Source organism: Coloeus monedula (assembly GCF_965178545.1).
Source record: "Coloeus monedula genome assembly, chromosome: 7".
NCBI lineage: Eukaryota > Metazoa > Chordata > Aves > Passeriformes > Corvidae > Coloeus > Coloeus monedula.
In genome coordinates this window covers 8,964,635-8,991,923 of record NC_138787.1, presented here as the reverse complement: position 1 = coordinate 8,991,923, position 27,289 = coordinate 8,964,635, and the positions used below count along the sequence as shown (strand labels likewise).

The 27,289-nt window shown below is 39.4% G+C and overlaps 1 protein-coding gene across 1 annotated transcript in view; it reads right to left on the bottom strand.

Annotated features, from left to right (window-relative positions):
- The window catches only part of MYO1B (myosin IB), a 107,562-nt gene that overhangs the window by 22,689 nt on the left and 57,584 nt on the right, over positions 1 to 27,289 (bottom strand). Inside the window, exons 8-17 of the mRNA XM_082285446.1 lie at positions 19,111 to 19,209; positions 18,657 to 18,760; positions 17,629 to 17,776; positions 16,849 to 16,967; positions 15,966 to 16,052; positions 15,596 to 15,661; positions 5,130 to 5,234; positions 3,564 to 3,626; positions 2,571 to 2,771; positions 89 to 315 (exon numbers count right to left, since the gene is read on the bottom strand). Of these exons, the coding sequence (XP_082141572.1) occupies positions 89 to 315; positions 2,571 to 2,771; positions 3,564 to 3,626; positions 5,130 to 5,234; positions 15,596 to 15,661; positions 15,966 to 16,052; positions 16,849 to 16,967; positions 17,629 to 17,776; positions 18,657 to 18,760; positions 19,111 to 19,209 (1,219 nt within the window). The remainder of the gene's footprint in view (positions 1 to 88; positions 316 to 2,570; positions 2,772 to 3,563; positions 3,627 to 5,129; positions 5,235 to 15,595; positions 15,662 to 15,965; positions 16,053 to 16,848; positions 16,968 to 17,628; positions 17,777 to 18,656; positions 18,761 to 19,110; positions 19,210 to 27,289) is intronic.

Below are 27,289 nucleotides of genomic sequence, written 5' to 3'. Positions count from 1 at the left end.
ATAGTTTATCCTTGGATATCGAGGTGGGGTTTTTTTATATAACCTCACCAAAACAAATTCACCAAATCTTTGGCACTGGGGAATTTACCTGATATAGTTTGGATTTTTATTCTGGAGATTTTTCATCAGGGTAGCAACTGAAGCCTTGAACTGTGAACCTGCCGTTGGTGGTCTCTTTAGATTGATCTTAGCAGGGTTTCCTTCTGGGAACAATGCTTTGATAAGGGAGTGGTTGGCCTTCCACATGGCCTGGGAGAGGTCACGGTACAGAAGATCATTATTTTTGTCAACAAATCCTTCCACCTGGTACATAACCTGAACAACAGAGAAGAGTCTCATCAGCACAGGTTTTGAACTACAACATAGACCACTTCAAAACTGGCCCAAGAAATTGATTTCTCCTTCTTACACACTGTCCAAAAGAAACAAAAGATATTTCAGCTTTCATTTTAAATCTAACATTTGGATGACTTTTTGTTGGATAAAATGTCTGTGAACATGCTACCTGAGAAAGATGCATTTTCTCATCTGCCATACAGTTCCCTGTGTCGATCAGTTCTGGTTTTTGAAGTGGAAGAAATCCTTTTTCCATGATAACTCTGACACACCACCACCACCTGCCAAGACTCCACAAAAATCCTTTTTTTCTTGGTCTGATGAACTTTTCTCCCTCTCTTTTGGATCAAAACAACAAAAACACCCTTTTCCTTCAAAGTACTTATGCTTACATTATTTGCCTAACTAAAACAAGATATGGCATACCACCTCTTGCTATCACAGTGCAAGCAGCAAGCTGTGCAGCCCCCAGTGGACTGTTATTTTAAAGGACTTTTACCAGGAAAGCAGTCCAACAACAACAAGCACAAGTACAAAGCTCTGACCTGCAGCTGGGCACCCAGAAGGCAGCCAGAGGAACCTCATGCAGATCTCAGATTGCTACTGGCTTTTTAATTTTTGAGGGTAGGAAACTTCTCTGGTTAATTGTGACAAGTCATCTGGCTGGTAATACAGATTCTTCTTCAGATCCATGATTTCTCAGTTCTGCATAGGTATGTACTATGTACACAGAATACTCAATGAAAATAGTACTGACACATATTTTACACAACAGCAAGTTACCGGGAACTCAGGCAGCATTTTATTTTTGAGAACATGTTTCTGGTTCTGACAGGTGCAGTAAATGCCACTACTGAAAAAACCAAACAACTGCTCACATGAAATGACTTATATTTCTTAAAAAGGGGGTCAAACTTTTGTTGACCACTGACAAGATCAAAATGTTCTTAGCAGAGGATGGAAAAACAACATTCCTCCCAAAATAGGAGGAATTTGCTCTACTGAATGCCTGTAACAATCAAAGACCCTCACAGCCTGCTAAGACACAATCTGTGCACAGTCCTTCTCCAAGTACTAGAGTATTTTCAATTCACTTACATTTTTGACAACCAAAGAAGTACCTAGGTATTAACCCCTGATAGATTATAGGCAGTTATAAACTCTTATTGGCAAATAATGTTAAGTTAATGAATGGCTGCCTGAAAGGCTGAAAGTCTGATATTTCCAGGACTATTCTGAACAAGAAAATTATTGAGCTATTCAAAATTATAAGATGAAGAAAATTTCAAAAAGCATTAAGCAGTCCTAGGGAAATTAAACACTTTCCAAATATTCTTTACTGTGTGAAATTATCACTTCAGCAGATTCAGACAAGAGGTATATTTTCAGCCGTACATTTACTTTTAATTTTCTTTTAAATCTTCAGTCTACAAATTTAATTATTTTGATTTTCATTAATAAAAAGTCATAATGGATTACACACTGAAAGCTGTCACACTTGTATTTATTCATACTTCTATATTGCAAAATGCAAATACGTTTGCAAGCCCTCTGTGTAGCTTTCTCTTCCATCAGTTTAAACAGAGTATCAAACTCAGTTCCTTCAAACATACTAAAACTGCATTTTCTCAACAACGTGACTAAGGACTACAGCTAGTTCATTGACAAAGAGCATGTTTTCCAAAATATGTTGCCTACAAATGTGTGTGAATTTTTGTCACCTTGAGCAATGATTTCTTTCCAGAGACCTAACAGCAGCACTGCAGCAGTGGGCATCTTTCTCCTTTGATGAAAGGAGAAGTGTTTTGATTTCAACCAGAGCAGCAGGACTTTGTACAAGGGCACGTAGTGACAGGACAAGGGGTAGGGGCTTCAGACTGGCAGAGGGCAGGTTTAGATTAGTTATTGGGAAGGAATTCTTCACTATGAGGGTGGTGAGGCCCTGGCACAGGCTGCCCAGAGAAGCTGTGGCTGTCCCATCCCTGAAAGTGTTAAAGGTCAGGCTGGATGAGGTTCTGAGCAACCTGGTCTAGTGAATGGTGTCCTGCCCACGGCAGGGGCTTGGAACTAGGTGATATTTAAGGTCCCTTCCAACCAAAACCATTTCAAGATCTCTTAAAGCCTTCCAGCCCAAATCACAGATTTTAGGCTTAAGACAAAAAAAGATTAAGACAGGCCTGGATTTTTTAGTCAGCTACACCAGCCCGCCCGCACATGCTCCCTTCACCAGGTACCTTGCCGGCATAGTGCTGAATCCTGAAGCAGCTGTGAGGCAGGGAGGTGTCATTGAGGAACCGGGAGCACTTGCTCATCCTGCTCTCAAAATGCTGGTGAGTGGCACAGACCTGGTTCAGCTTTTCTAAAAAGGTGTCATCGGTAACAGTTCCTGGTCTCAGGCATTCTTCGTCCAGCATGGCCAGGATTCCAGTTTGGTTCTGAAGTTTCAAAACAAGAGCTTTAATACTTGTTTCCATCACAGCACAAAAAGGAGATCATTCTCCTGTTTATGACTTCGGCTATCCAGAAAAACATTCTTCAAGCCGTCTCAAGGTTTGGCTCTTTTTACCCCACAACCATTTCCAACCGATTTTTAGCACTTGCATTTTTGAAAGACTTTTTATGAGATCTGAATCCTGAAATTCACATTGAAGTTTCATGCCATTTCCTCAGACTGTAGCAACTCCAACTCAACTGAAAGTAGCCAGTTTACAGTAAAACCATCATGTATTTTATGTTAATGGTTAAAAAGTTATCTTTTCTGATTGTTAAGGAATTTTATCTTTCTTGCTTTGGAAGTCTTCTCATTATATACGAGTACTTTGAGTACCTCTAACACTCAGTAATGAATGTGTAATTGAGTTTTCTAGTTCCCATATGAAAAGAAATGTTGATTACAATGCAGCATGTGATATCTGCTATTGAGAACAGCCCTAAATGTAAACATTTAAGAGCTATTTGATCTGGGGACTTTTTTCATGTAGATACTGCTGAATATTTCTACAAAAGTAACATCACTTATAAAAAAAACCTTTTTAGTAAAATAAACTTCTACCATTCAAAGTAAGATGAATAATACAATGAATGGCATGTTTCACAAAATTTAGTGCATGAGGATACATATAGATTTTACAGCTAAATTAAATCCACTAAAAAAATGGATTAAAAAAAATTATTTTAAAAAATCCACATTAAAAAATTATCCAGAGAGATTCCTGAATACAACTTACATTTTCTATTAGGTCACAAATGATAGCATTGTTGAAATATTCGATATGAGTCCATTCAATCCCCTGTAAGAAAATATAAGTAAATGTATGAACAGGAAAAAGTGGAGGGAGCTTTTCCTCTAGGCAATTCCCATTATATTCCAATTAACCATGGTACTACTTTGAAATTTAATTCTGCATGCTTACCAACAATTTATTTATTAAGAAAAAAAAAAAATGCAACCATCTACTACTATCATTATCTGCGCAAAATGAGTGTCCTTGAGCTGCTGCCAAACTCACTCTCCATTCCTTTCCCCCACCCATGTCAGCTTCCCATGCACTCCCTGGCACCAGGCCAGGTTCCTCCCATGCTGCCCATGCTCCCACTGGCCAGAAGGAAATCAGCCCATGTCACTGCAAGCTCCTGAGATCAAAATTTCTAAGTTCTTCGTTGTTGGGATGGTTTTTTTTGGTTTGTTTGTTTGGTTTTTTTAATGGGAGGAAGAAAAAGGGCTAAATTTAGATAAGACCATTCGAAAAATCCAGAGTATGACTTCTGTTCAGATGTTCTTAATATCCCAATTTTTTTTTTCAAACATCAATGATAAAATTTCCAGGATGAGATGCCAATGCATCACGAGGAAACACTGGTAGGGGAAAGGACTGAAAGAAGGAACATATTCATTTCATTCTTAATCTGCACTCTGTGGTACTTCTTACAGTTTACTTTTCTCAGAGCATTTGAAATATCATTCAAGAACCAAATTGCAGCAATGATGGTTTACCACTGAATGCAAAATCAAAAAGACATGCTGAAATTTCATGTTATCCTCAGGATCATAAGGCAGGAACTTTATGTAATTAAAAAAAATGTTTATACAGCAAAATGGTATCATCCAGTTGGAGTACAAACAGCGTGTGCCAGTTTTTACAGCTGGGAGCTGGTATTTTGTCTGAGCTCTGTGTATCATGTGGAGCACTGCTAAAACCTATTAAAATTTTAGCTTGATGTTCACTCACAGAATAACATCAAACACCAGAGGCTGGGCTCTACAGGACATCTTAAATTTATTCGTAAAGCTCACACGGCTCCCTTCAATACTTACCTGAAAGAACACTAGAACCAAAACTCTATTTGTACTTTCTTTAGTGTTGCATGCTATTATTTTAGCCACCCAATTCCCTTTGATAAAGGACTGGCTGTGGCTGTTCTTGGGGTGCATCCCAGACATTGCTGCGTAATCCAAAATGCAGGCTGCAGGGCAATGGCACTAATACCAGAAAGTGGTATTAGTGTTCTAATAAATCAATTAGCCCTTGCTCAGAACTGCCAGTCATTGCTGCCAATGAATGAATCAGAGTTGGGTATGGTTTTTACATGGAGAATTCATAATGTGAAACAAATGCCAAACCAACATTTTTTGCTTCATGTAACTACCACACAGCCCCACACAAACATGCTCCATGTCACTCCTGTGCTCAAAAAGTGCCTCTGTTGCCTGAAAAATGGTTCCAGCCTCCATGCTTATGTATCTCTGCAGGGACAACGGGAAGAGGATAAGGAAAGATCCACTCAAGTATTACCTCTCGGATGTATTCCTCCTGCTCTTCTTTGAGGGTAAGTTCAATGAAGATCTGCTGCAACTTCTCATTACAGTAGTTGATAATGAATTGCTCAAAGCTGTTGTCCTGTCAGATGAAATATGTTTGAGTTTGCTTTGTGTAAACAGCCTGGAACACAGCTGGAGTAAGTTACTGCAGCAGCTGCAGGTCAACAAGCTGCTGTATTAACTACTCCTTCCAGTTTTATGATGTGATGGTTGGAGGAATACTTGATTGAGATCACGATTAGTTTAGAAATTTTTGACCAAATCCTTTCCTGAGGCTTTGTCCATTGGGAGGGACAAAAACCTCTGTGGGTTTTGTTCACGATGCCTCCATACTGATCCCTTTCAACAAGTCATGAGGACACCTGTGGTGTCAGGGAATAAATGACCAAAGTTTTGCCTGCACCAATCTGTCCTCATATGTAAAATGTAGTCTCCTACGGGGTCTGATAAATAAAATCATGATAGTAGCATCAGCTCTTTTCCACTCAGCAGCCAATAAAGTATCCTATTTCCCTACAGAACAGGGCTCAAGCTGCTATTCCAGTTGCAGCTGAGCCTGGGTTAAGAGATTATTGGTTCCAGAGGTCAACCCACCTCCTCCCTGCCAACAAACTGCCCCTTGAAATGATGGGAAACAAAAGAGCTTCATTGACTAAAATTCCTCTAACAGGCTAACTCATCTAAAACTGGGTTAGGGAGCAAGCAGATGTGTGACCCTTTGCAGAAGGGACTGGGGAGTGGAGCAGACCCCAGCAGGAGGGGTAGGCACAGGAAGGAGGCTTGGTGACTGCCCCATCACAGGCTGTGACATGACATTGTGCCTTTTTAAACTACCAAATCATCTGCTATACAATACCTGTGAAGCTTAAATAATGCTGATAGAATTTTTATCACTGAAGGCAAGTGCAATCATTTGAATGTTTTAATCAAGGATCTGGTTGCTAAATGAGATTAAGAACACACACGCGGATTAGAAAATATTGAGGTAGCACAGATTACTTTTATCATTTTAGTTTTAAATGAAGCAAAATCATAGCTGATCACCAAAATTCCTCAGCCACAAACGCTGCCCCTCTCACCAACTGCAATTATCACTCAGAGATTGCAAAACTTGCATAGCTCAAGATGAGAGAGTTAAAATTTGGCATGCAGCAAAATCAGCACTGCAAACAAGTCATACTTACTGCATTCTGTTGAAAAAGAAATTACATAAACTGCAGTCAGTACTTATACTACTTCCATAACAATACACAACATATCTATTAGCATTTATTTAGCATACCAAGTAGATCAATCTTTGTATCACTGAAAATGCAAAATACTATATAAATGTTATGTATTACATCTTCATAGCTGAGTCTATCTTTAGCTACTGTCCAAATATTATCAAATAAACCAAGAGGTTGAGACACATCAGAGCCTAACACAGAACAGCATTCTTGCATTGCCCTGTCTCTAAATCACAGGCACTTTTTGCCTTTAAAAGCCACATTTATAACCTTGGGCATACAAATCCCAGCAACAGGAGAGGAGAATGGGGAAGGGAATAGAGAATACTGCAGGAAGAATGAGTGTAACTTTACTTGACACATTCAGATAAGGCCATCACTTCAGATACATTGAGCTGGAAGTAAAAGGACCCCAACTGTCACATCACCCAGAGAAAGGGCAAAACGCACTCTGCATCCTCCTGCCAGGCACATGCCACCCAAATCAGAGAGACTGCTTCTCCAAAAGACCAGGTTATTCTGATTAAAAGGGCTGCAGGACTTTTCACTCACAAATTATACAGGCTCAGTCATCAAAAGAGGATGGAAACTGAACAGAAAATCCAGCTAAACCATCTAAGTGAAAGGTCATTAACAACACATTAAAGTAATTGCTAGATGTTTTCCTGATTTGCTGTGTATCTATGATATTTATGGCTTGCCAAAAAAAAAGGCAAACCAAAATCCACAGAGTTCTCCACAAATCACTCACTTTGAGCTATGAAATTCTATTTGATGTTGCCAAGCCACTGAAAATTGCTATTCCAGAAAAAAAGTTATTGAAGAGCAGCAGCAATGTTGTTCTTTATGAATGATACAGAGCAAAAGGCTAAACCAGCTAATTACAGAAAAGAAAATTAGGGAAAATGTTTGAAATTACTGACATTCTCAAAACACTAAACTCTGAGCAAGACCAGAAGATATTTGGCAAGTAAATATACTTCAGAAAGAGCTGTTTCCTTTTACAGGTTTTAAAAAACCCTGTATGAAAAAAACAATGAGTGTTTATCTCTAAGCAATTCTCACTAAGGCAACAACAGTTGTGCATTTATTCTCCCTTAATGAATATCTATAATTTTTAATTATGGGAGGGCTCCACAAAGCATATACAAATGTTCACAAATGAATTGTCCTCCCCCAATATTTTAATGAAGGTCTTATAGAAATGAATACAACAGAACTAGAAGGGATCTAAAGGACTTTTGACCATTTTTTCTAGAAGGCAGTAGAGAATAACCCATATCAGTGATAGAATATCACTAAACCCACTCAGCAGATGGGCTGGAGGGACCCAGCCATCAGAGACTACTTGCTCCTTATGCTGACCACTTGTGTTAAGTGACAGAAAGGGGTTTGACCAACACAGAAGCAGTGCAGTCAGACATAAAATTTGAGGAAAAGCTATCAAATATTCTTAGGAAATTTTTTTGGGGGGGGGGAGGGGGGGGGGAAGAGAAATGAAGACCATATCTTCTCAAGGTGTCACCTTCTCTTCCAGGCTGTAATTCTGCTACTTTTAATGTCGAAGGCATCACTTAAATCCCTGCATTTTAACAGCAGCTTTCTAACTATGCCTTTGAAAGCACTGTGGAATACAAAATAAAACCTTCGGGGAATATAAAACCACACAGTCTCTCAAATTAAATAAAGGTGCTAGGAAAACAGAATGTCACCTGAGATAGGCTTAAAGTCATGTTGAATTTATAGATACAGCTCAACCAACCACCCTCAGCTTATCCTCTGGATCTTTTATCAGATGCAACACTAAATTTAGAGGAGTAGAAAAATTCACTGAAAAAAATCAAAGCCTACTTCACCATGTTTCCCGCTTCACAAATAATGGTGTCTTGCTCAAACAGCTTCATTCTTTATCAACCTTCAAACTACTGGTCATCAGGGTCGTATTTCATGAATAGCACATTTTGAACTCCAAAAAAATTGTTCTCCACGCAAAAATAAAGTGATTACATAAACTAGCTATAAAGTTCTATCTGTGGGCCACAGCTATTACATGCAGGTGCTTAAAAGTCCTACAGAAAATATTCTTTGTTCCTTAATACTTTACCTAACTTCTTCGAAAGATTCCGTGGAATCATCTGAAAAAAACATATATGGTGGTTCCTGATTTTAGACATTTTTATACCAGTAAAATACCAATGGGAAACAGACACAAATATCTTTGTCAAAAAAAGTAGGCTAAAAATCTCTTACTGGTCTCCGGCAGCAATGCCTCCATTAGATTTATGAACAGAAAATATCTAAACCAGGACATTTTCCTATCAGTATTATATACCTTCTAACCTTCTCTCCTCACACAGAACTCAAATTCACTTTTGAGTACCCTGTTTCCAATGATTTCCAAAGATTACACAGCAACTAAGATACCTGCTTAAAACTGAAAACCACGTTTCATTTTCCATACTAGCAGGCAGGAATAAATTCTTACCATCCACCTGCCTAACAAAGTCTAACTTTAGGTGTTCCATTTTTTGTGTCCTCTCCACTCTTTCCCCCAAATTAACCAGATGTTGTGGATCCAAACCTACAGACTCAGGTATATCATCAATGTCACGCCTTTGTAGGTGTTTCTCAGTATCTCCTCTTCCTTCTTAATCTTTCATCACACCATTCTTGTTCAGGGCCAATTCAAAAATGTACACGTTGCTCAGTCTGCAACCACACTGACAAAAAGGTGTCCAGCAACACTTCTTCAAATATATTATATGAACACATACAGCTAAAATAATACATGAGATGTATTTAAAGGAAAAGCATCTTTTAAAAGGAAACCTAAACATTTCAAGTCATGAGACTGTTGAAATCAACAGGACTGATGTAATGAAAATGAACTTTTACATGAGTGTGAGAAGGGAAAAAGACATACAGAGACTGATACTTCTGCTCTATCACAAATAGCCCCAGAAGGTAAGATATCTTAAATATCAACACAGCTCCAGGCATCAGAAGTCTCTGACCACCTCCTAACATAAGCAGGTGACCCCAAGTAGTTCCATCAGGCCCCTAGAGAAAAAGCCAGATGGCAAAACTAATGATGATAAAAGACCAACATACTCACTTCACTGAGATGAATGGTGGAATGAAGGGTGAAACCAAGCAGCAAATTCAATTTATATGCTACTGTGGTGTCTGGGGATAGGGGGTTTTATGTATGACCACACAAGCATATGAGTTTATGAGATGAAACTAAGGAATATAAATGCTAGGAAATTAAAATCAGCAAACTGCATTTAAAGAAAATGAAAAAAGATACTATTTTAATCTCAGACAGCAATGACCCAGTTATAACATGACTCAGCTGTAACAATTTTTCAAAATTTTTTGCAAATTTAGTAAAGGCATGTTATCAATATTTATCCCTTTCTTTTCTGTTTACATATACAAACATTTGAGCAATCAAGCTTTATTTCCTGTAAACTAGACTGCTCTGGGCTTTTGTGTAAATATCTCCATAGGCAAAGAACCAGAGAAGCACATCTTTTAATTATAAATATTCCACTGCATGTAATCAAATCATGTTTCGGTGTACCTCATGGAAGCAAGACAGACCTATGCCAAAGCTTTGGGGATTATCCATTTTCCATATTTGTGTAGCTCAACCAACTCCAGCCCTTACTGTGTGCCAGGTAGAGAACCACACACCCTGAAATCCATCTTGCTCCCAGCTGTGCTGCCCAGGCACACAGGTCTGAACCAAATTTGGAATTAAAAGGGAAAAAAACTACAGTGAATCCAGTGCATGTTGGCTCATGGCAAAACCCAGGTACTATCACTTCAACAAACTCAACCTGATAAACCACAGCCCTGGAACAACAGGAATTACAAACAGACAAGAACCTACTGTGTTATCAGAGCCATTCCTCTACTAAGACAGAAATAGCTGCTGTAGGGCAAAACACTATTCTCACAACCTGAAGCAGAGCATTTGTGTATTTTTGCTCCAGAATTTCAAGTATTTCCTCTTGCAAACAGCCAGCCAACGGGATTTACTTCATAAACTCGCATGTTGCAAAATAAGCCTCTCTAAATACTTACGTTATTATGCGATTAATTAAATGGTGATTAACTTCCTGGGATGCACCTCTGCTTTGAGCATCCTATCACTTCAGGAAATTATTGCTTTAACAGTATTTTAAAACCTCCCTGGCACCTAGGAGTCCAACCAAGAGTCCCTCTCTGTAAAGCTCCTCTCTTGCATAACACTTGCCAGCAGAGGTAGTTGATCAATTACAGATTAAAATTCAGTTCTCCTCTTTCCCAGTAGACCGGGCTTTGCCAGAAGGCACAGAGGGCTGGGTACACACATTTTGGCACTGCTGCTTGCCAGTGTAGGCTAAACTTCTGGGCATTAGCAAAGGGTTGAACAATTTCAAAAAGGAAATCTGTTGCAAGGTAGACAGCCTAGAAAAAGCAGCTGGAAGTTATAATCTGGAGATTAAGGCAAATAACAAAACAACAGATATCCATGGCTGAGTTAGAGCCAAAGTCAAGACATGAAGAAAAGGTTCCCAGATTCTTAAAAAAAAAAAAAAAAAAAAAAAAAAAGATAAAATAAGATCCTGATAAGTCAACTTCCTGCTTAGAAATTTTTTTTTTTTGCATCTAATATGTCATCCTGCTAGCAAATAACTAGATCCTTCTCCTGTTAAATAATCCTTGGGCGTGTGGGGGGAAAACACTGATCCAGGAGCAATCTCTCAGAGCTCAGTATGCTCTGAAACTGCAATGTCCTTCATGTAATCAACAGGATAGAAAAAGGCAAAGCAACCAGTCAGCAACTGGACCAAGCTGTTGTACAGGTTTATGGTGAAAATGGAAATACCTCCCCTATTCTTTCATACCTTAAAACATCTCAGAAAGGCATTTTCAGTGATTACTGCTCTTTATTTGATTACCTCCCTCTAAAAACAGACAATTAACACAATTATGAACTTGTTAATATGAAGAAAATGCATTCTTCATATTTCTAACATATTCCCTCAACAGAGATATTGTCATTCTATCATCATCCAGACGACAGCTTACTTAGTACATGCAGCATGACCAAGCTTCCTTCTGTCGTCTCAAGAGACTTCTACACACAACAAGTTAATTGCCTTAAATAAAATGAAGTGCTATCAAAATGCATTTCTCACAGACTGTGAGAAATGGACCTGGTTTTACTGCTGGGTGGCTTGTTTAGCTGCTTTACTGGGGATATTTTTATTTACTGGTGGGTTTTACAGAGAAAGTGGTGGATTCTGCCATGCTTTTGCATGTTCTTGTGTACCTGGAGCAAAAGGAGTTGGTCAGATGCTGTCCCCAAAGACAAGGCAGTCACATCACCTGAGGTAAACCAAATGGAAACAGTCCCTCTCTGCAGCTGTATCGCCGCTGCATCCCAGTTTCTTGCCAGGCTAAAACACATGGAACAAACTGCTCCACCAAGGGACTGAGCAGAAAGCACTCACACTGCCTTCCCAAGGCCTGGCAAATTTCAACAATAAGCCTTGTTTGGCAGCGTTAACTTTCATAAAACTGCACTCCAAATCATTTAACTTCATCATAAGGAGCAGCTGCAGAGTGGAGCCTGAATATTCAGAATAAAGCCTTTAAGCCAGCTAGCTTAAAGACAGACATTTCTATCTCTGAAGGGCTGGGCAGGATGAAATACTCACTCCTGCTCCACAACACTCATTTTCACACACCCTAGCTCTTGTCTCCATAGGAAATGTACACAACAGGAAACTCAAGATCCAAAGCAAACGGAGAGAGCCTTCTGCTCATCTCTGCTGAGCCTTGGCAGGCCCCCATCATCTGCCTCCTACAGCCTTCACTTCTTGTTCACAAACCCCACCCTTCCACAACCCCGCCCCAACACTCTGCCCAAAAATACATCATCAAACATGGAACAAAATGGGAACAGCCCCAAACCTACCCCAGGAAGCCTGGAATCAAGCTGATTCTAAAAATCCCAGTGCCACCAGCCATCATCCCTACCCCATCTCAAATCACAGTCTAGACTGCACACTGACTATGCACGCAGCTGCTCAAAAATGTGGATAAACATACTTGGAGCAATTAAGTGTCAGGCTTCGGTCCACTGCCCAAACTCCAGCAGCACAGTTACACAACCAGCCCAGCCCTCCAGCCTGCATTTCCACGCTAATCCTAGTCCCTAAATCCTTGCCCACAGACAATTCACACAGAGCCACCCAAAATTTCAGCGTTTTGCTTTGCAAACATTCAGTCATAGCATTTGGCTTACCACAAAAGGCACAGCAGGATTCAAAAATAAACACAGCTTTACAGCACCTATTTTGTGGATTGCGTAGCCAAGCTTGCTGCTGACATCTGCCAAACGCACAGAGGCTGAGGATTATTGATAGATTTAAATTCCTTAATCTGAATTTTTAGACAGCCAAGTCCTTATATCTACTTTCTTGGATGGTTTTTGCGTTTGTCTGAAAAATGGGGTCTGTATTTGATAAATATCCTAGCAAAACCCAAATCCCAAAAAGTATATGCCAGCAGCATCAATACTCTGGTTATTTTTTTCTCTGTCAATTTCCAGGAAAACTCCAGTAATCCTTGTAAATTAACTTCAGTTTAAATTACAGAAAATTGCAGAAACCACAGTGACCAGTAAATGAATTCATCTTTCAAAAATAGATGAAAAAAATCTCATTTAAAAGCTTCAATTTGTTTATAATAGAACAAGACTGCTATTGTCATCAAGAAGGTGAAGTGTAGGATCTTTCAGAATGGTAAATCTGGATTTCTGTATTCACTAATCTTACACAAGGAACTGTAGGATGATTTAAAGAATCATGCTAAAGAGAAATAAGGCTTGAGAAATATTGTGCCCTGCCCATTATGAAACCAAAAACAAAGGAAACCTCTAAAACAAAGGAAAAAAAAAATTTAAATGTAAAAATCACTCTTCAGTAAACACACTCCTTGCTACTTATTCCAGTGATACTGAGCTTCCTGTGTAAGTATTGTTGCAGTGTAATAAACACTCCTGCTGCACCTCCTGTGGGTTTTGATACGTTCTGTCTCCAGGGTACAGGGCCACTTCAGGTAAAAGACCACTCACTAATGATAAACTTACCTGATTCCTGAGCAGAAACCTGATTAATGTTGGGCCTTTCTACCCTCAGCACATCAAACAGCTTGCACATTTAAAATGCACAAGTTTAGAGATGAAGTCTTTCAAGTGCAGTTTTGCCAACCAACACTCTTTGCAGAGCTGACATTAGTTCTAACTTCCAGGAACAGATGTGAAAATCGAAATCTGGCTTAAGAATTAGGTTCAAGAGGGAACTGCACATTTTTAGTCACAGGTTTTAAGTAACTTATAATTAGATGGGTATGTTACTGTCATTAACTATACCTCAGCTAATATTTTGCACATTTAGCAATCATGTTTACAAATGTACCACACAGCAAAACACTTCAAATTCCACTGTATTTCTTATATTATAAAGCTTAAGACATTATTAAATTTTCCTTGACTTATGTTGCTGTACAGTGTCAAAATTTTATTTATTGATTAGTTGCTTTAATATAATTAACTTTAAACAATAATTCAGTTATTTCTGTGATGCTGAACTGAGCTGCTTGGCTACTATTCTCACCTCAGTTCTTAACTCATGAGAGAGTCACGCCTTGTATGAATGTACTGATGAATTTGATCCTCAAGTCACAAGGCAAAACCTTTCCCACCTTTTCCAGAAAAACAAACACTCGGCATTTAAAGGAGTGAACAATAGCTACCCACATTACTCTAAAGCTTTTGGGTTTGCAGCTTTTGAGAAAGCTACACCATAATGCAGTATGACAGGTAAGTGAAAAGAGCCCTGTTTTTTCCTTTTTCTCCTGCACTCAGCCACTTATTTAACGACCTTCTAAGATGCTGAATGTATAAAAGATGAAAATTACATGCGAGAAACAGCCTTGCCTCTGGAACACCATCCCACAAATCCCTCAGCTGACTTTGTGTGCTGGTGCAAGCTTCTGTCTCCCACCTCCCTGTGCATGTCTAACCTAATCAAACACAGAGCAGCTAGAGAAAACAAGAGTCCTGCCTGAGGATGCCAGGAGCACCATTCCAGTGCCAGCTTCCTAAAAGCTACTCCAAGCACCAGCTCTAAAGAGATCTGGCACCAAGATCCCCCTTCAGCCACCTGACCTCTAGCATGATATTTTCATAAATATGCTCTTATGTTTAATGCAAACAACACAGCCTCACTCAGTCAGCCCTTGAGGCAACTCCCAGCTTGCCTTTTCCTCTGCATAGAGGTATTCTGATTTGCACATAGTTGGATGTTTTGCTTCTGAAATGAAACTTACACCACCCTCACGTGAACAATTACTCTCTTCTGGATTATTCACATTTTCTACACAGTTTAAACGTCCCATATTTCTAAGAGGGGTATAGGGAAGTGGGTCAGGATTACATGTTTTCTACTGATTTTTTTCTCCACAGATGAGTTTCTAGTTTAAACACATACAGATTCCAACCAAGATCTATAAATCTCTTAACAAAAACTGTCAGAACAAGATTTATGAAAATGCCCTGTCCCTGGTGCTCTCTAACCCAATTAAAAACTCCTCATTGATTGTTTTGTTTCAAAATACTACCAGTCTAAAAATACTATTGTAAACAAACAGCAGTGAGCCACAGATCTTTAGCTAGGAATAGGTACAGAGTTATTTATCTAAGTGAATTGAGATGAAATGCAATATAAGTCCTTGTTTAATTTTGACAGGAAAAAAATGCATCGTTTTTGTTGGGTTTGTTGGTTTTTTTTCTCCTCTCAGGATACACAGCTTGTTCAAAGACATCCACAAAATGCCTCAGGGCAGAAATGACAGTGCCAGAGTTTCTCCTATGCTCAGAATGCATGTCACAACAAAATATATTTAGTTTATCCATCATAAATATTTATTTATCTATGGTGTAAAAACACAAGTTTGACTTTCATAATTTTTTGTTTCAACTGCCAGACATGTTAAGACATCTCTCTTTGGCTTACTGTGTTTTTTTTTTTTGTCAGGAAACACACACTTGAGTCAAATTACATGTGTTCTGATTACGAATTCATGAACAACTCTGTTAAGCTTTAATAACAGCTCTCTCACTAAATGGTTACCATTATATAGGTCTTACCTCAAAAATTTCAAAGCCATAGATGTCCAGCACTCCCATCACCTTCTTTCTCACTTTTGTTTGTGCCTTAAACAAAATTAAACATTGAGTCAGTCATCTATACATTGCATACTTGGGACTCAAGAAAATGAATGTAGGCTGTCAAATACTGCAAACTAAAATGTTAAGTGTGGTTTCACAAAATACACTTAATGTGAATATTTTTATAAGCTTAAGAACATGGCAGAGAGCAATTTGTTGAGCTGTGATACAGTTATTTGTGTGTAGCAGTGAACAGCCAGGAAAAATGAAATTGGCAAATACGGTTTTACTGTCCACTTTAATTTAAAGGATTTCTATTGATTTTTTTACAAGCACAAAGCAACAATACCTTAATGCTCTCATTGATCCTGGTAACAAGCCAGGAGAACAGGCGACTGTATAAATTCTTAGCCAGAGCATCACGGGCATAATAAGCCTAAACAGAAGAAAGAAGAAAAATATTATAAATGCTGGGCTAAACCAAACATTTTCCTGCTGCTGACATGTCTTAAAGGTGCTACAAACTGAGGTAAACCAGCACAAGGAGCACTGGCTCTGCCCAAGCAGGCACAGGAGCCAGACCAGGGCTGCCAGACACTTCAGCAGCAGCAGCAGCAGCACCTTGCTGGTGCTCCCCTCTGCCCTCCTGGCCAGGGGCTGGCTGGAACAGCAGCAACAACCAGGGCACTCCAGCTCCCTTCCTGCTCTTCCAGATGCCCACTGAAGACTCACATCCCCCATCCTAATCCGAGGCAAAGGGACCTGAGCAGCTGCAGCTGGAGAAGGCACATTCCTGCTAGCCTGAGCTGATGAGACACAGGTGGCAACTACCCTGGCTCTGCAGCATTACAGGAACATGAATTCACACTGGCAGCAAAGGCTTTTCAGCAGCCCGGGGCCTATAGCTCACATGGAATTACAGCAGTTGCCCTAAATGAAAACAGTCTGGCACAACACTTGCAACATGTGCTTTGTGCAGGACTGCTTGTTTTTTCATTCTCGGCAACATTTGCCTCTCCCTCATCTTTTGGAGGTAATTCACACACAAAACCAAAGCATCCAGTATCTCTGAACATTTAGAAACCTCTGAAAAAAACCCACACTTACACTTCTGATTTATTCAGTGCAGCCTATCAGTTGTACTTCTTATTGGGGTAGTTATGATTTAATCATGCAGAAAAAAATTGCCATTTAAAATTATTCTTGCCTTTAAAATCAGGACCTCTTTTTACCTGAGCCACATTTAGTGTTGTTGAAACTTTCTCTTGTTTGGCCTCAACCGTCCGGAAGCTGAAAGCTCTCTCCAACACAGACTGGTCTATACCTGTCAACTCACAGATTTCCTTGAGTTCTAGCAAGAAAAAGCCAAGTGTAAACATAATTAATCGTTCTTTATGATTGCTTTTTCTTCCCCAAAACTACCAGCTTTTAAGAAGTGTGGTATTTTCCCAAAGTGCTCTTCAACAGAAGTGTTCCCCAGTCACGCTCTCTCCCCACCACCCTGCCAAGCAAAGTTTTTAAAAACATGCACAGCGCAAGGAATCAGTTACCGGTTTTGAAAGCACTTCCTAACTACTTATTTTTGAGAAGAAACTTTCCCTCCATTTATAGCAGACTATTTTTCATAATGAAAAACTTTCAGATGCAAATGAACTTTGAAAATACATCAGCGGCAAAAATATCACCAAATGAATCCGACATTACAGGTAGATATACTGCACAGAACAAAAATCCTCTACTGCAGAAAAACCAAGCAGCTACAGAAAGGCACAGAACCATTTAACATTTTAAAACAGTGTTAATAAAGTGGGGGGGAAAAAAATCCTTTTTGGAATTTCCAACAAAACGACTGAAATTGCACAGAATGCAGCCTGTATTTGCCCGAGGGCAAGCTCTGGAAACAATCTAATTTAATTCACATGTAAGGATATTGTATGTCTGCAGAAACTACAAAATTAATAATGACTTCAGACAAATTAGTGGCTTTCCTCCTATCACTAATCTCATCTTACCATTTTTATCTTTGATTTTACTTTCATCTAGGCCATTCGCACGAGATTCAGGCTTAAATTCGATATTTCCCAGTTTCAGAACGGCTGCCACTACTTCAAAAACCGACTGTGTTTCATGATCCATAAACCCAACAATCTGCATTGCATTCTGGAAGTGGGACAAATAAAATTATGAGATAAAAGAATCTACATTTAAACAGATCATACTTGAAAAATTCACCATTTATCTGCATAAGCATAAATTACAAATGGTTCATGAACACTTCTGCTACTGAAAATGCATGTTATAATTCCTGTGCTAAGAAAAGTAAATTTTTTAATACACGGGAGGTGTGAAAATGGAGCTGGCATTCAGTCCAGTCCACTTCTAGGACTCATTCAGTATTTGGGTTTCTAAAATGATGTACTTTTTTTAGCCACTTAATTTTTTTGTAACCCAACCCAATTTTTCACAGTCAAATGAACAGGTACTCCTGTCTTCTCAGACCAGACACTCTTAGAATCTAAATTTGCATACACTGGGAACAAGGTCCTGTATCCATCTTGTCCCTGAGTACAATCAAGCAAAAAGAGGACAGCAAATCACCTTGAGAATCATCCCAGTCCCCTTTTTCTTTGGGCTTGGTCAGCATCACCTGGTCCCTGAGGCTCAGTCCCTGCAGTCATAAGCCACTATATAACATAACTTTTCCCAGGACCTGACCAAGGCATCTGGGCTTTTTTCCCCCCCTTCTTTTGTTTTCTTTTTGTTTGTTTGTTTCCTTTTGGTGTTTGGGGTTTTTTTTTCTTTTTTTATTCTTCTTTTTTTTTGTCCTTTCTGTATTCCCATAAGAATACTCCAGAAACTTGATCCTATTTCCCAGTTGTATCCAAGAGTCCCTGCGCAAACACGCTCTATCCCAGCATGAAGAGTGCCAGTACTCAGAAAAGGTGGCACTCCCAGCCCAGCCCTGCATGAACAGACAGACCCAGGGCTGTAAGAACCCTGCACTGGTGTTGAGTGCACAGCCAGCCCCTCTCCTTCCTACCCTGACTGTTCTGAAGTTTGAAGCATCATCCACTCCATTCACTCTGGCAGAATCAAGGCCCAGGTAGTTGTATCTGCTGAAGTCCCTCTCCAGTTTGAGTTTGCCTAATAAACAAAAAAAAAATACCATTAGCAACAGCATTCTTGTTAGTAGCGATTTTATCCCAGAACCAGTATTGTCAGGAACTGTTGTTATTGCTGGATTTTCTTCAAGGATCTTTTAATAAGAACAAGGTTTATAATTTGTTTATAATACGTTGCTAAGCCAATTCTGGCTCAGGTATCTGGATAATAGCAAAGCATCTGCTGACTTCAGGTATTACCAATGCCAGTACCACCAATAATTTTAAAAAATTAATCAATAGCACATTTCCCACAAAAGACGATGTGCATGGAACAGCACATCAAATATAAAGAAAACTTGTATCTGAACATGGCACAAGGGCAACACTTACAGAGAAACTCTTCTGATGCACCAGACAGGATCTGATAGAAAATGTGGAAGTTTCTTTCACCTCTGGGCTGCTTAACAACACGAGACTTCTCTAGTAAATCTAAACAAACAAACAAAAATCTCACAGGTCAGGGACAGACTGCTGGAGCAAAACCCTTTAAAATGAATATAACCCTCTATCATTTTCTACTTCATTGCTTTATATCACCATCAGTAAACCAGAAGATGATAAATGGTAGGTATGAACCTTATCATAGTATATCATGTATCTCAAATATTTCTTTGAGCAAGTGGCAAGCACAGTGCACTTGCAAAGGCTGCAGTCTATGAGCTGCAATGAGAATTCAGGTCAGGGAGGCAATGTGCTCAAAAGATGTTAACTGATTTACAGTACCACCACAAAATTAGGATTTGGTGAGGATGTGCGAAGGCTTGAAAAGAGGCAAAATGTTACCAGGCTAAGCATATGAAAGATGGGTAAATGAAAAGGGGAAACCAAATAAAGAAAGCATTTGAACCAAATAATTATGCAGCACTTTGTGATCCTCAGGTACATCAGACTATGAAGTAATTCCCAGTGAGGCTGACAGAAGCTCCATCCTGATATACTTAAAGTGAAAGGAAAAAGCAGCACTTTGAAAAGCAGCACTGCACTGATGGAGTAGCTTGACAGGAAGACTGCTCTCAGTGACAGACACATTTCTAAGCCTTGCCCAGGAGGGCAGGAATCCAGCCAGGCAGCATAAGCAGACTGACTTGTAACACCATGCAACCACCTCAGACTCAACATCATATTTACCACAGAGGTGGCAATTCAAAGGTTGTTCAGTCTGCATTGCACTGGAAGGCTGTGGTTCACAGCGCTCCAGGAGAAGGAAGAGGAATGCAATAAGAGAATATCTGGACAGGTATCGGTGTGATCTGCTGGTTTGGTACAAAACACATGCTTTTTTCTTCTTTTCTCAATAGCACAACTACATTTTTCCAGATAGCAAACACACACTTCCCATGTGTTTCTCTTAAGCTACACATATTCAGGGACATGGAGATAGAGACATTCAGTGCCTCATTCCAAGCACACAGTAAAGGAGTTTCCCCCATGTTCCTACCATGACACACCCACCACATCTCTCTATGACTGGGGGTTAAGTTCTCTCTAAGCCTGTGCAAGAAGGAAACTCCCAAAGGGAACTGTCACTCTTCAGAACATCCACAAAGTGAGATGAGGTTTCGCAAAGGTAAGACATGGGCAACACCAAGTCATTACATGGGGGTTGTTAAGCACCTCCCCTTGCTGGAGTATCTGAGGTGTATTCTACTACACCTTTTCTCAGATTCCTTCCTGCTGAAACTTGAGCCTGTTCAGTCTCAGCAATCTGGGAAGTTAGAGGTGGCACTCAGGTCAGCAACCTTTGTGCTGCAACTCCCCACCCCAGTCCCACCACGGAGGAGCAACTGAGGAGCTCCTGGCCCAGCGGGGCTTAGCCTGAGAGGGGGGGGTGTATCTGTCCTGGGGTTCCCTCCATGAACAGAGGAGTGCAATAGAGTGTGTTCCTATTTCTGCTGGCTACAGGCAGTGCATGCTGCCTGTGCTGCCCACTGTAATTACCTATCTACATCCCTTCTCATGGAATAGGAAATAAAGACCCTTCTGAAGGGTCCAAAGTAACCTCAACATACAAAATTACACAAGTCTTAAGAGTCCCTCCTCCACATAAACTACAGCGAGTCAGGTTCAAGAATTACTTTCTGCTCTAATAATTGGCCAGTGACAACAATGACAAAATTCAGACAGTATTATTAATCTTGTGATTGGTTGATAGTAGGACATGTTCCAAGTATTTACAGGCTGAGAGAGGCTCATGCCCCATCCAAGCGTTAATACTTGGGCTGGGAAAGGCAAGGTGAGCAGCAGGCAGCTCAGAGTTGTGCTGGCTGTGAAGGCTCTCCAGGCAAGTGCTGGAACAGATCGCAGCCAAATTTAATCTCAAAAAAATAAACAACTTCAGCTCCCACAGTGGCTACACACACTTCAGGAAATGGCTGTATTCTCAAAGGATATTGAAGCAATGTGGCTTGGCTTATTTGGGTTTAAAAATACTCTACCTATAAATTTAGTCAAATGCTGTCATAAAAGCCCAGCTACACATCCTGGCAAAGTATTGTATGCAAGCCTTCTAATCACATGCATTCAGCAGATTTAAAAAGCAGGTTCCTGAACGTATGTGAAATTAGTTATGTTTAGGAGGATAACTGTTTTGGTTTTTTCACTAGTTTATCTTATTTATATATTTTTAGAAGAAACAAAGTTAACCAATTAATAATCAGTTTTCAAAAGTCCTAACATTCCATATTCTGTCAGTCTTCATAATTGAGGAAAAAAGCTCCAGAAAGGAGTCACTGTCAGAAAATCAGATATTTTCCTTAACAAAGCAGCTGCTGCCAATTCTTTTTAAATCTGCATTCATCAGGGGTTTTTTTTCCCTTTTCTTTCTGTTCACATGCAGACTGAAATCAGACTTGTAAGACAGATCCAGACCATCTGCCCAATTCTTCAGAAAACTTCTTCCCTCTGTTTGCCCTAATTAGCATTTTAATAAATCGACCACATATACCAGTAACTTTTTGTTAACTCTCAGCCAATTACCAATTCTGAGGATCAAACACCCCTAAGAGGAAAGACAAAGCTGCACCTCAGATTGCTGCACGTGGCCGCTCAGTGATTCTGTTGACAGTGTGGACAGATGGTGCTCATCTATGTGAAAATCCACAGAACCAAAAACCCCCAAACTCTCTCCACACTACATTTTGTTACATGGCCTGTATGAATTATGTATAGGGACTATACAGAATTACCAGGAGAGCACATACAGAATTACATATGGTGTGTTTATGGGTTAGGTGTTATTTCTGCATTCTCTAACAGTGCTGCTGCTTCAATGGGAATGTTTAACCTGTTGCATGCACCAAAGCACCAGGAAAAATTAAATTGCCTTGGAGAAGTTCAACCTTCTTATGTCATACTCTCTGAATACCCATCAATTCAGATGACTCAAAATCCAGCTACAGGCCTCAGATTCTGAAGATTCTTTGTTATTCCTAGATGTCAGTGTTTAAATGCAAGAGATCTGTGTAAGCACCCTGCTAAACAATTTGACTGAACATAAAAGAAAAAAAAAAAAAAAGATGCTGAATACTTCTGCAAACTCTAATGCACAACTTTACACAATTTTTCTTTTTGGTTACTTGACCCATGAACTCAAGGGGTGCAGAAATATTTAGGATATCTGTATTTCTCTAAATATACTAGAAATCAAATCAACATTCAAGAAAGGAGCAAGTAAACAGTAAAACCAAAAAATGACACTACCTTGGTACTTTCTAAATAATCCAGGAGAAGTTTGTTTTAGTCATAGTCTCTTCAGCTGGCCATGACCAAGGACCCTTTTAGCTGCTCAACCGAAGTTACAGAACATATTCTAGTCACAGCAGCTTATTTCTACAGCCACATTTTCTCTTTTCCTACCTTGATTATCTAGCTGTCATCAAAAAAAGTCACTGATTAAAAAGTTTCTCATTAACTTTTCCCTATTATTACCACCAAGCTTATAATAATGTTCTCCTGGAGAAACTGATCCATAATTGTGTCAATCAAAAACAACTACATGGGCAGTATGTGCACTGACAACGACTGCACAATTCTAAGTGTTAAATCCTCATTGCTCAAGTAATGAATGAATGATGTTTAAAAACGAACTAATCAAAATGTTTAATATACTTTGTAGTTTGTTTTTTCAAACTCTTCCTAATTTAGGCAAAACCATTGCCTAGGTGGTGGCAATTGTGCTAAGAGGAACACCAAGGGAAGATGTTGCAACAAGTGAAGATTAAAAAAAAAATCAAAAAGAAAATCAACAAGAATGGGTATCTCTTCCCATAATGTCTAATTGTCCAATTTGTACAGTATTTCCCTAAGGAAAGGAGCTTTCCAATAGCAACCACACAACAGCTCAGGCTGCAGATTTCTCAGTAAGTGGGTAATTACTTCTGACTTTTAAAATGAACAAACAAGTTGCAAAAAAGAGTAAGTTGCAAAGTTATCACTTTGCTAGCTTTAAAAAAAAAAAAAAAAAAAGTTGTTGCCTTAGATAAACAGCATAGATTTCTTTCATGCTGTTGTTGGAAAAGATGGCAAAACAGGGCCCTTTCTTAATCTCTTGTTATTTGGACTCTAAGGACATTGTGCTGGTTAAAAATGGCTTTTCCAGATCAGGCATTGCGTATCCTTTACTTCACAACCTGCACCACTGTTGTCTCCTAGTTAATCATTAAATCACTGAAGGGCTTAGGCAGATTAGGAAAGATCACCTAATGCTAAAAGCCAGGTATTTTTCAGCAGGAAATTCCAGGTGAAACACGAAAATTTATGACTTACAAAAATTCTGGGAAAGATATTGTAAGATCCATGCTTTTCAAAAGGTCTAAACTATTGTAAGTGTGAAACATTTTGAGCTGTACTATGCAAAACCACTTCAGCCACCAAATTTAGTGTACACAAAACAAGTCACAAAACTGACAAACCAAGTGTGCACACAAACACTGCCTTAAGTACAAAATATGCAGTGTCTGTGGACAAAGAGTCATATTTTAGAGCTGAAAAAAGCTATTGCAATTAGCATCTATTACTTCAAAACCAAACACACCTATTTTTACATAAGGTAGGTATTATTATGTAATTGCAGGTGGAAAAGAAACTACCATTCTCCTTTCTCTCGTCCTCACTAACAGAGTAGTTATAATAAATGGCAAACTAAGAATAGTACTGATCTTTTCTGTAATTTATTTCCACAATATTACATCCAGCTGAGAGCAACACTAATGCTGCCTTTACTAGTAAGTGCTCTGTAAAAAAACCCTTCTGAGTGCATAAGTGCTGACAAGACTGTCCACTGCAACAGTAGTGATTGTAAACACCCCGCAGGAGGGCAGAAAGAGCAGATCCACCTCAGACCCAATTCCGAGAGAGAAAATGTAAATGCCATTGCCCTGTTTGCAGGTGCCATTTAAAGCAGCAACACACCTTTAAGCAGGGATTCATGTTTGCTACTAAACAGTGATGGGATGCCCACAGTCCCAGGTGGCAACACAGAAAAGGTTTCATGTTTACCAATGCTCACAGGAGTAGTTTGGATTTCCTAACCCCAGCACATGAAATAGGGCACCCATAGATGGATGGGCTGGCTGGCAGCTGGCACCAGGACTGAGCACCTCCATGGGCTCCAGCGTCTCCCACCCATTAGGAAAACAAGCTGGGATTTTCACAGAAAGCTAACAAAAAGGGAGGACTAACAACTCAGGCTTACAGCACACCTCAGTCAGCCTTCTTCGCCCTCCTACTCACCCCCACACCTGCTGGTGGAGGATCAAACAACACATGCTGCCTTGTAGTCTCAGGGGAAAAAATTCCTACTGAAGTAAAAAACTGAAAGTTTGCATAAATCACATTCATTTCAAATTTTCCATCCCCAATTTCTTTTTATGACTGTTCATGATGATATAACAATATATCAATTTCCTTGGAAACCAGCACAGTCAGAAGATCTGAGCTGCCATGTACTGTACATGAAATGAGACTGCACAGATTTTACACTGTTCAAATACAACATTATCTTCAGTTTGGGTACATACCAGTTCTGAATTTACAGATGCCACAAATCCCTTCCATTTCATTACTTCCATTCTGATTCTACTCAAAAGATTCACCCTTCTGTTTATGGCACATTAAATGTTTCAGACCTATCAGCTGCATATTCCCACTGGCTGCACACTGGACAGGGCGGACATGCAGCGTGCACTGTCATGATAATTTCACCCTCTAACTCCATCCGGTGAAAGCTTAACCCATCCCATGAAGAAGCAGGAGATCATTGAAGGGCACCAGGAGAATGGCCTGAGGGAAGGTCACAGCAGCACCAGCCACCACACGAAGGTTCACCATGGGCAGAGGGACCAGCCTTCCACAGAGCTTCACAGCATTCCAGAGCAGGACAGAACAGGCCATTCCAAAAGAGACCTTTCAGCCTAGTAAGTCTCTGCTTATCTACAGCAGCCTGATAAAATTAGTAGCTTATCTTGGTTACCATTCTTGCCACCAAAATAACCTAGATGTTCACCATGTCTGCTTCAAGCCACTCAGTGTGAAATACATCTGGGTGACATAGGCTGTGGCCCAAAAAGCCCACTACCTTAACTGATGTTTGGAAATCAAGCTGGTCAAAAACAACTATTAAGGTTTAATCAAAGCATTATGATGTCATCTTCACATCATATTAATACCAAACCAACAGACGGTCAGAAATCAAAGAATATTTATTAATATTTTCATTATCATACTTTTCCTTTTAAGCATAAGAAACTTCAGCACTTGATGCAACTTGACTTCATGCTTGATGAATTATGAAGACAAATCCTGATTTTGACTTAAACCAGAGTAAATTCTGAGTGGTGTGAAAGAATTTAGGCCCCCAATATCCTCAGAATGGTGATACCTCACAGAAAAAGACATTGGCATTGCAATGCACTGCTGCAGACGTGTGGAAAAGATCTAAGGCAGCACAATCAACTTGCTTTGAAACTGCAAAGAATTTAAAATCTCTTTTAAAGAGAGATGGATACAGTACCAAATTTTGCAAACATTTAATCAAAGATGCAATATATTAACATGCTGCTATGGGAACTCAGTATTTACCTGTGACATACCCTGCCAAGTATGAGGTGTTTCATAGTTCAACAAGTAACATCTTTTCCACAATAGGGCTTACACATCATGTCTTTATTCTTAAATTGAATTAATCTTCTTGCTATTAGATATTTATTACATGTGACAAGACAGAAAGAATGCCTAAAATAGGCATATTTTAGACAGATCCAGAAATACGTCTGCCCTTTGATACATATGTCATCACATCATTACAATTACATGTAATGTTATAATTACACCATGCAAAGATTTATGGGGCAGATAAACCACAGGGCAACTATTTGGATTGCCTTTTGATATGACACAATATTTTAATTACATGACTCAGTGCAGTACTTTCAAAGACAGACTGTTACATGTCCACTCTTACAAAGGAGGGTTCATTTTTTTGTATCCATTCTGAATGTGAAATAAAAAGAAACTAGTAACAGCCTTTTAGAACCTTTTCGCTCACATTTAATTATTATGAATATATTATGTTTGGCCCCTAATTTTGTTGACTGCCAAATGTCAAATCTAATAGATATCCACAAACACTTATATAGTGACTAATTTGAGTTTCAAGATCTACTCTGTCACAAAAATCATGCTCTTCAGGCACAGTTCCAAAAGGTGACCTGGTCCAGAAAAAATGTCTGCCCTCTGAAAAAAGCCAAAACCTACATTTATGTGCAAAATTCTTCACAGTGTTTTTTAAATGTTTATGTTATATATGGAGAGTACAGTTCACCTTGGGTGAGTCTCATTATTTCACAACCAGTAAAATGCCAATGGAGTCAAAAGTCACATCTTTAGAAGCAGCAGATGAATTTGGCTGAGTGGAAAGAGAGGTCAAGGCTAGGTCAGTGACACCTAGTATAGTCACTCACTGCTCTCTTCCTCCCCTTTTAAAAAAAAGAAAACCAAACAAATATAGCTTTATATAGCACAGAGGAGAAATTTATTTTAAAAGTGGCACTTAAACCCTCAAAAGAAAAGCAAGTCAAAGCATTCTGGGCTGCCATTCAATTCCCAGCCTTTTTCCTCCCAACAGAGAGCTGGTCAGAATTTCTGAATTGCTACAGGTGTCATAAAACAACCTCCAAGGCCACCTTTGCCTCCCTAAACTCAACAGATGTTCATCCTCTCTCATTATAAACCTTTTCCTACACTTTGAGGTGTGTAAATTAGCACAAAAGGCTCTGGTTCCAAGTGAACATACTCATCTCATAGTGATCTCCAGCACACTTTGTATCACCCTTGCAAATTACAGGACAGCATCATCTGGACATCATCTGCCATAAATACATGACCCATCAAACCTAGTGACACAACTGATTCCAGGGATTCAAGCATAAAAAGACCCTCAGATATCCATATGCATCTGCCACCAGCTTCAGACACAACACACAGACTCACACGCATCACTCTGTACCTTTGA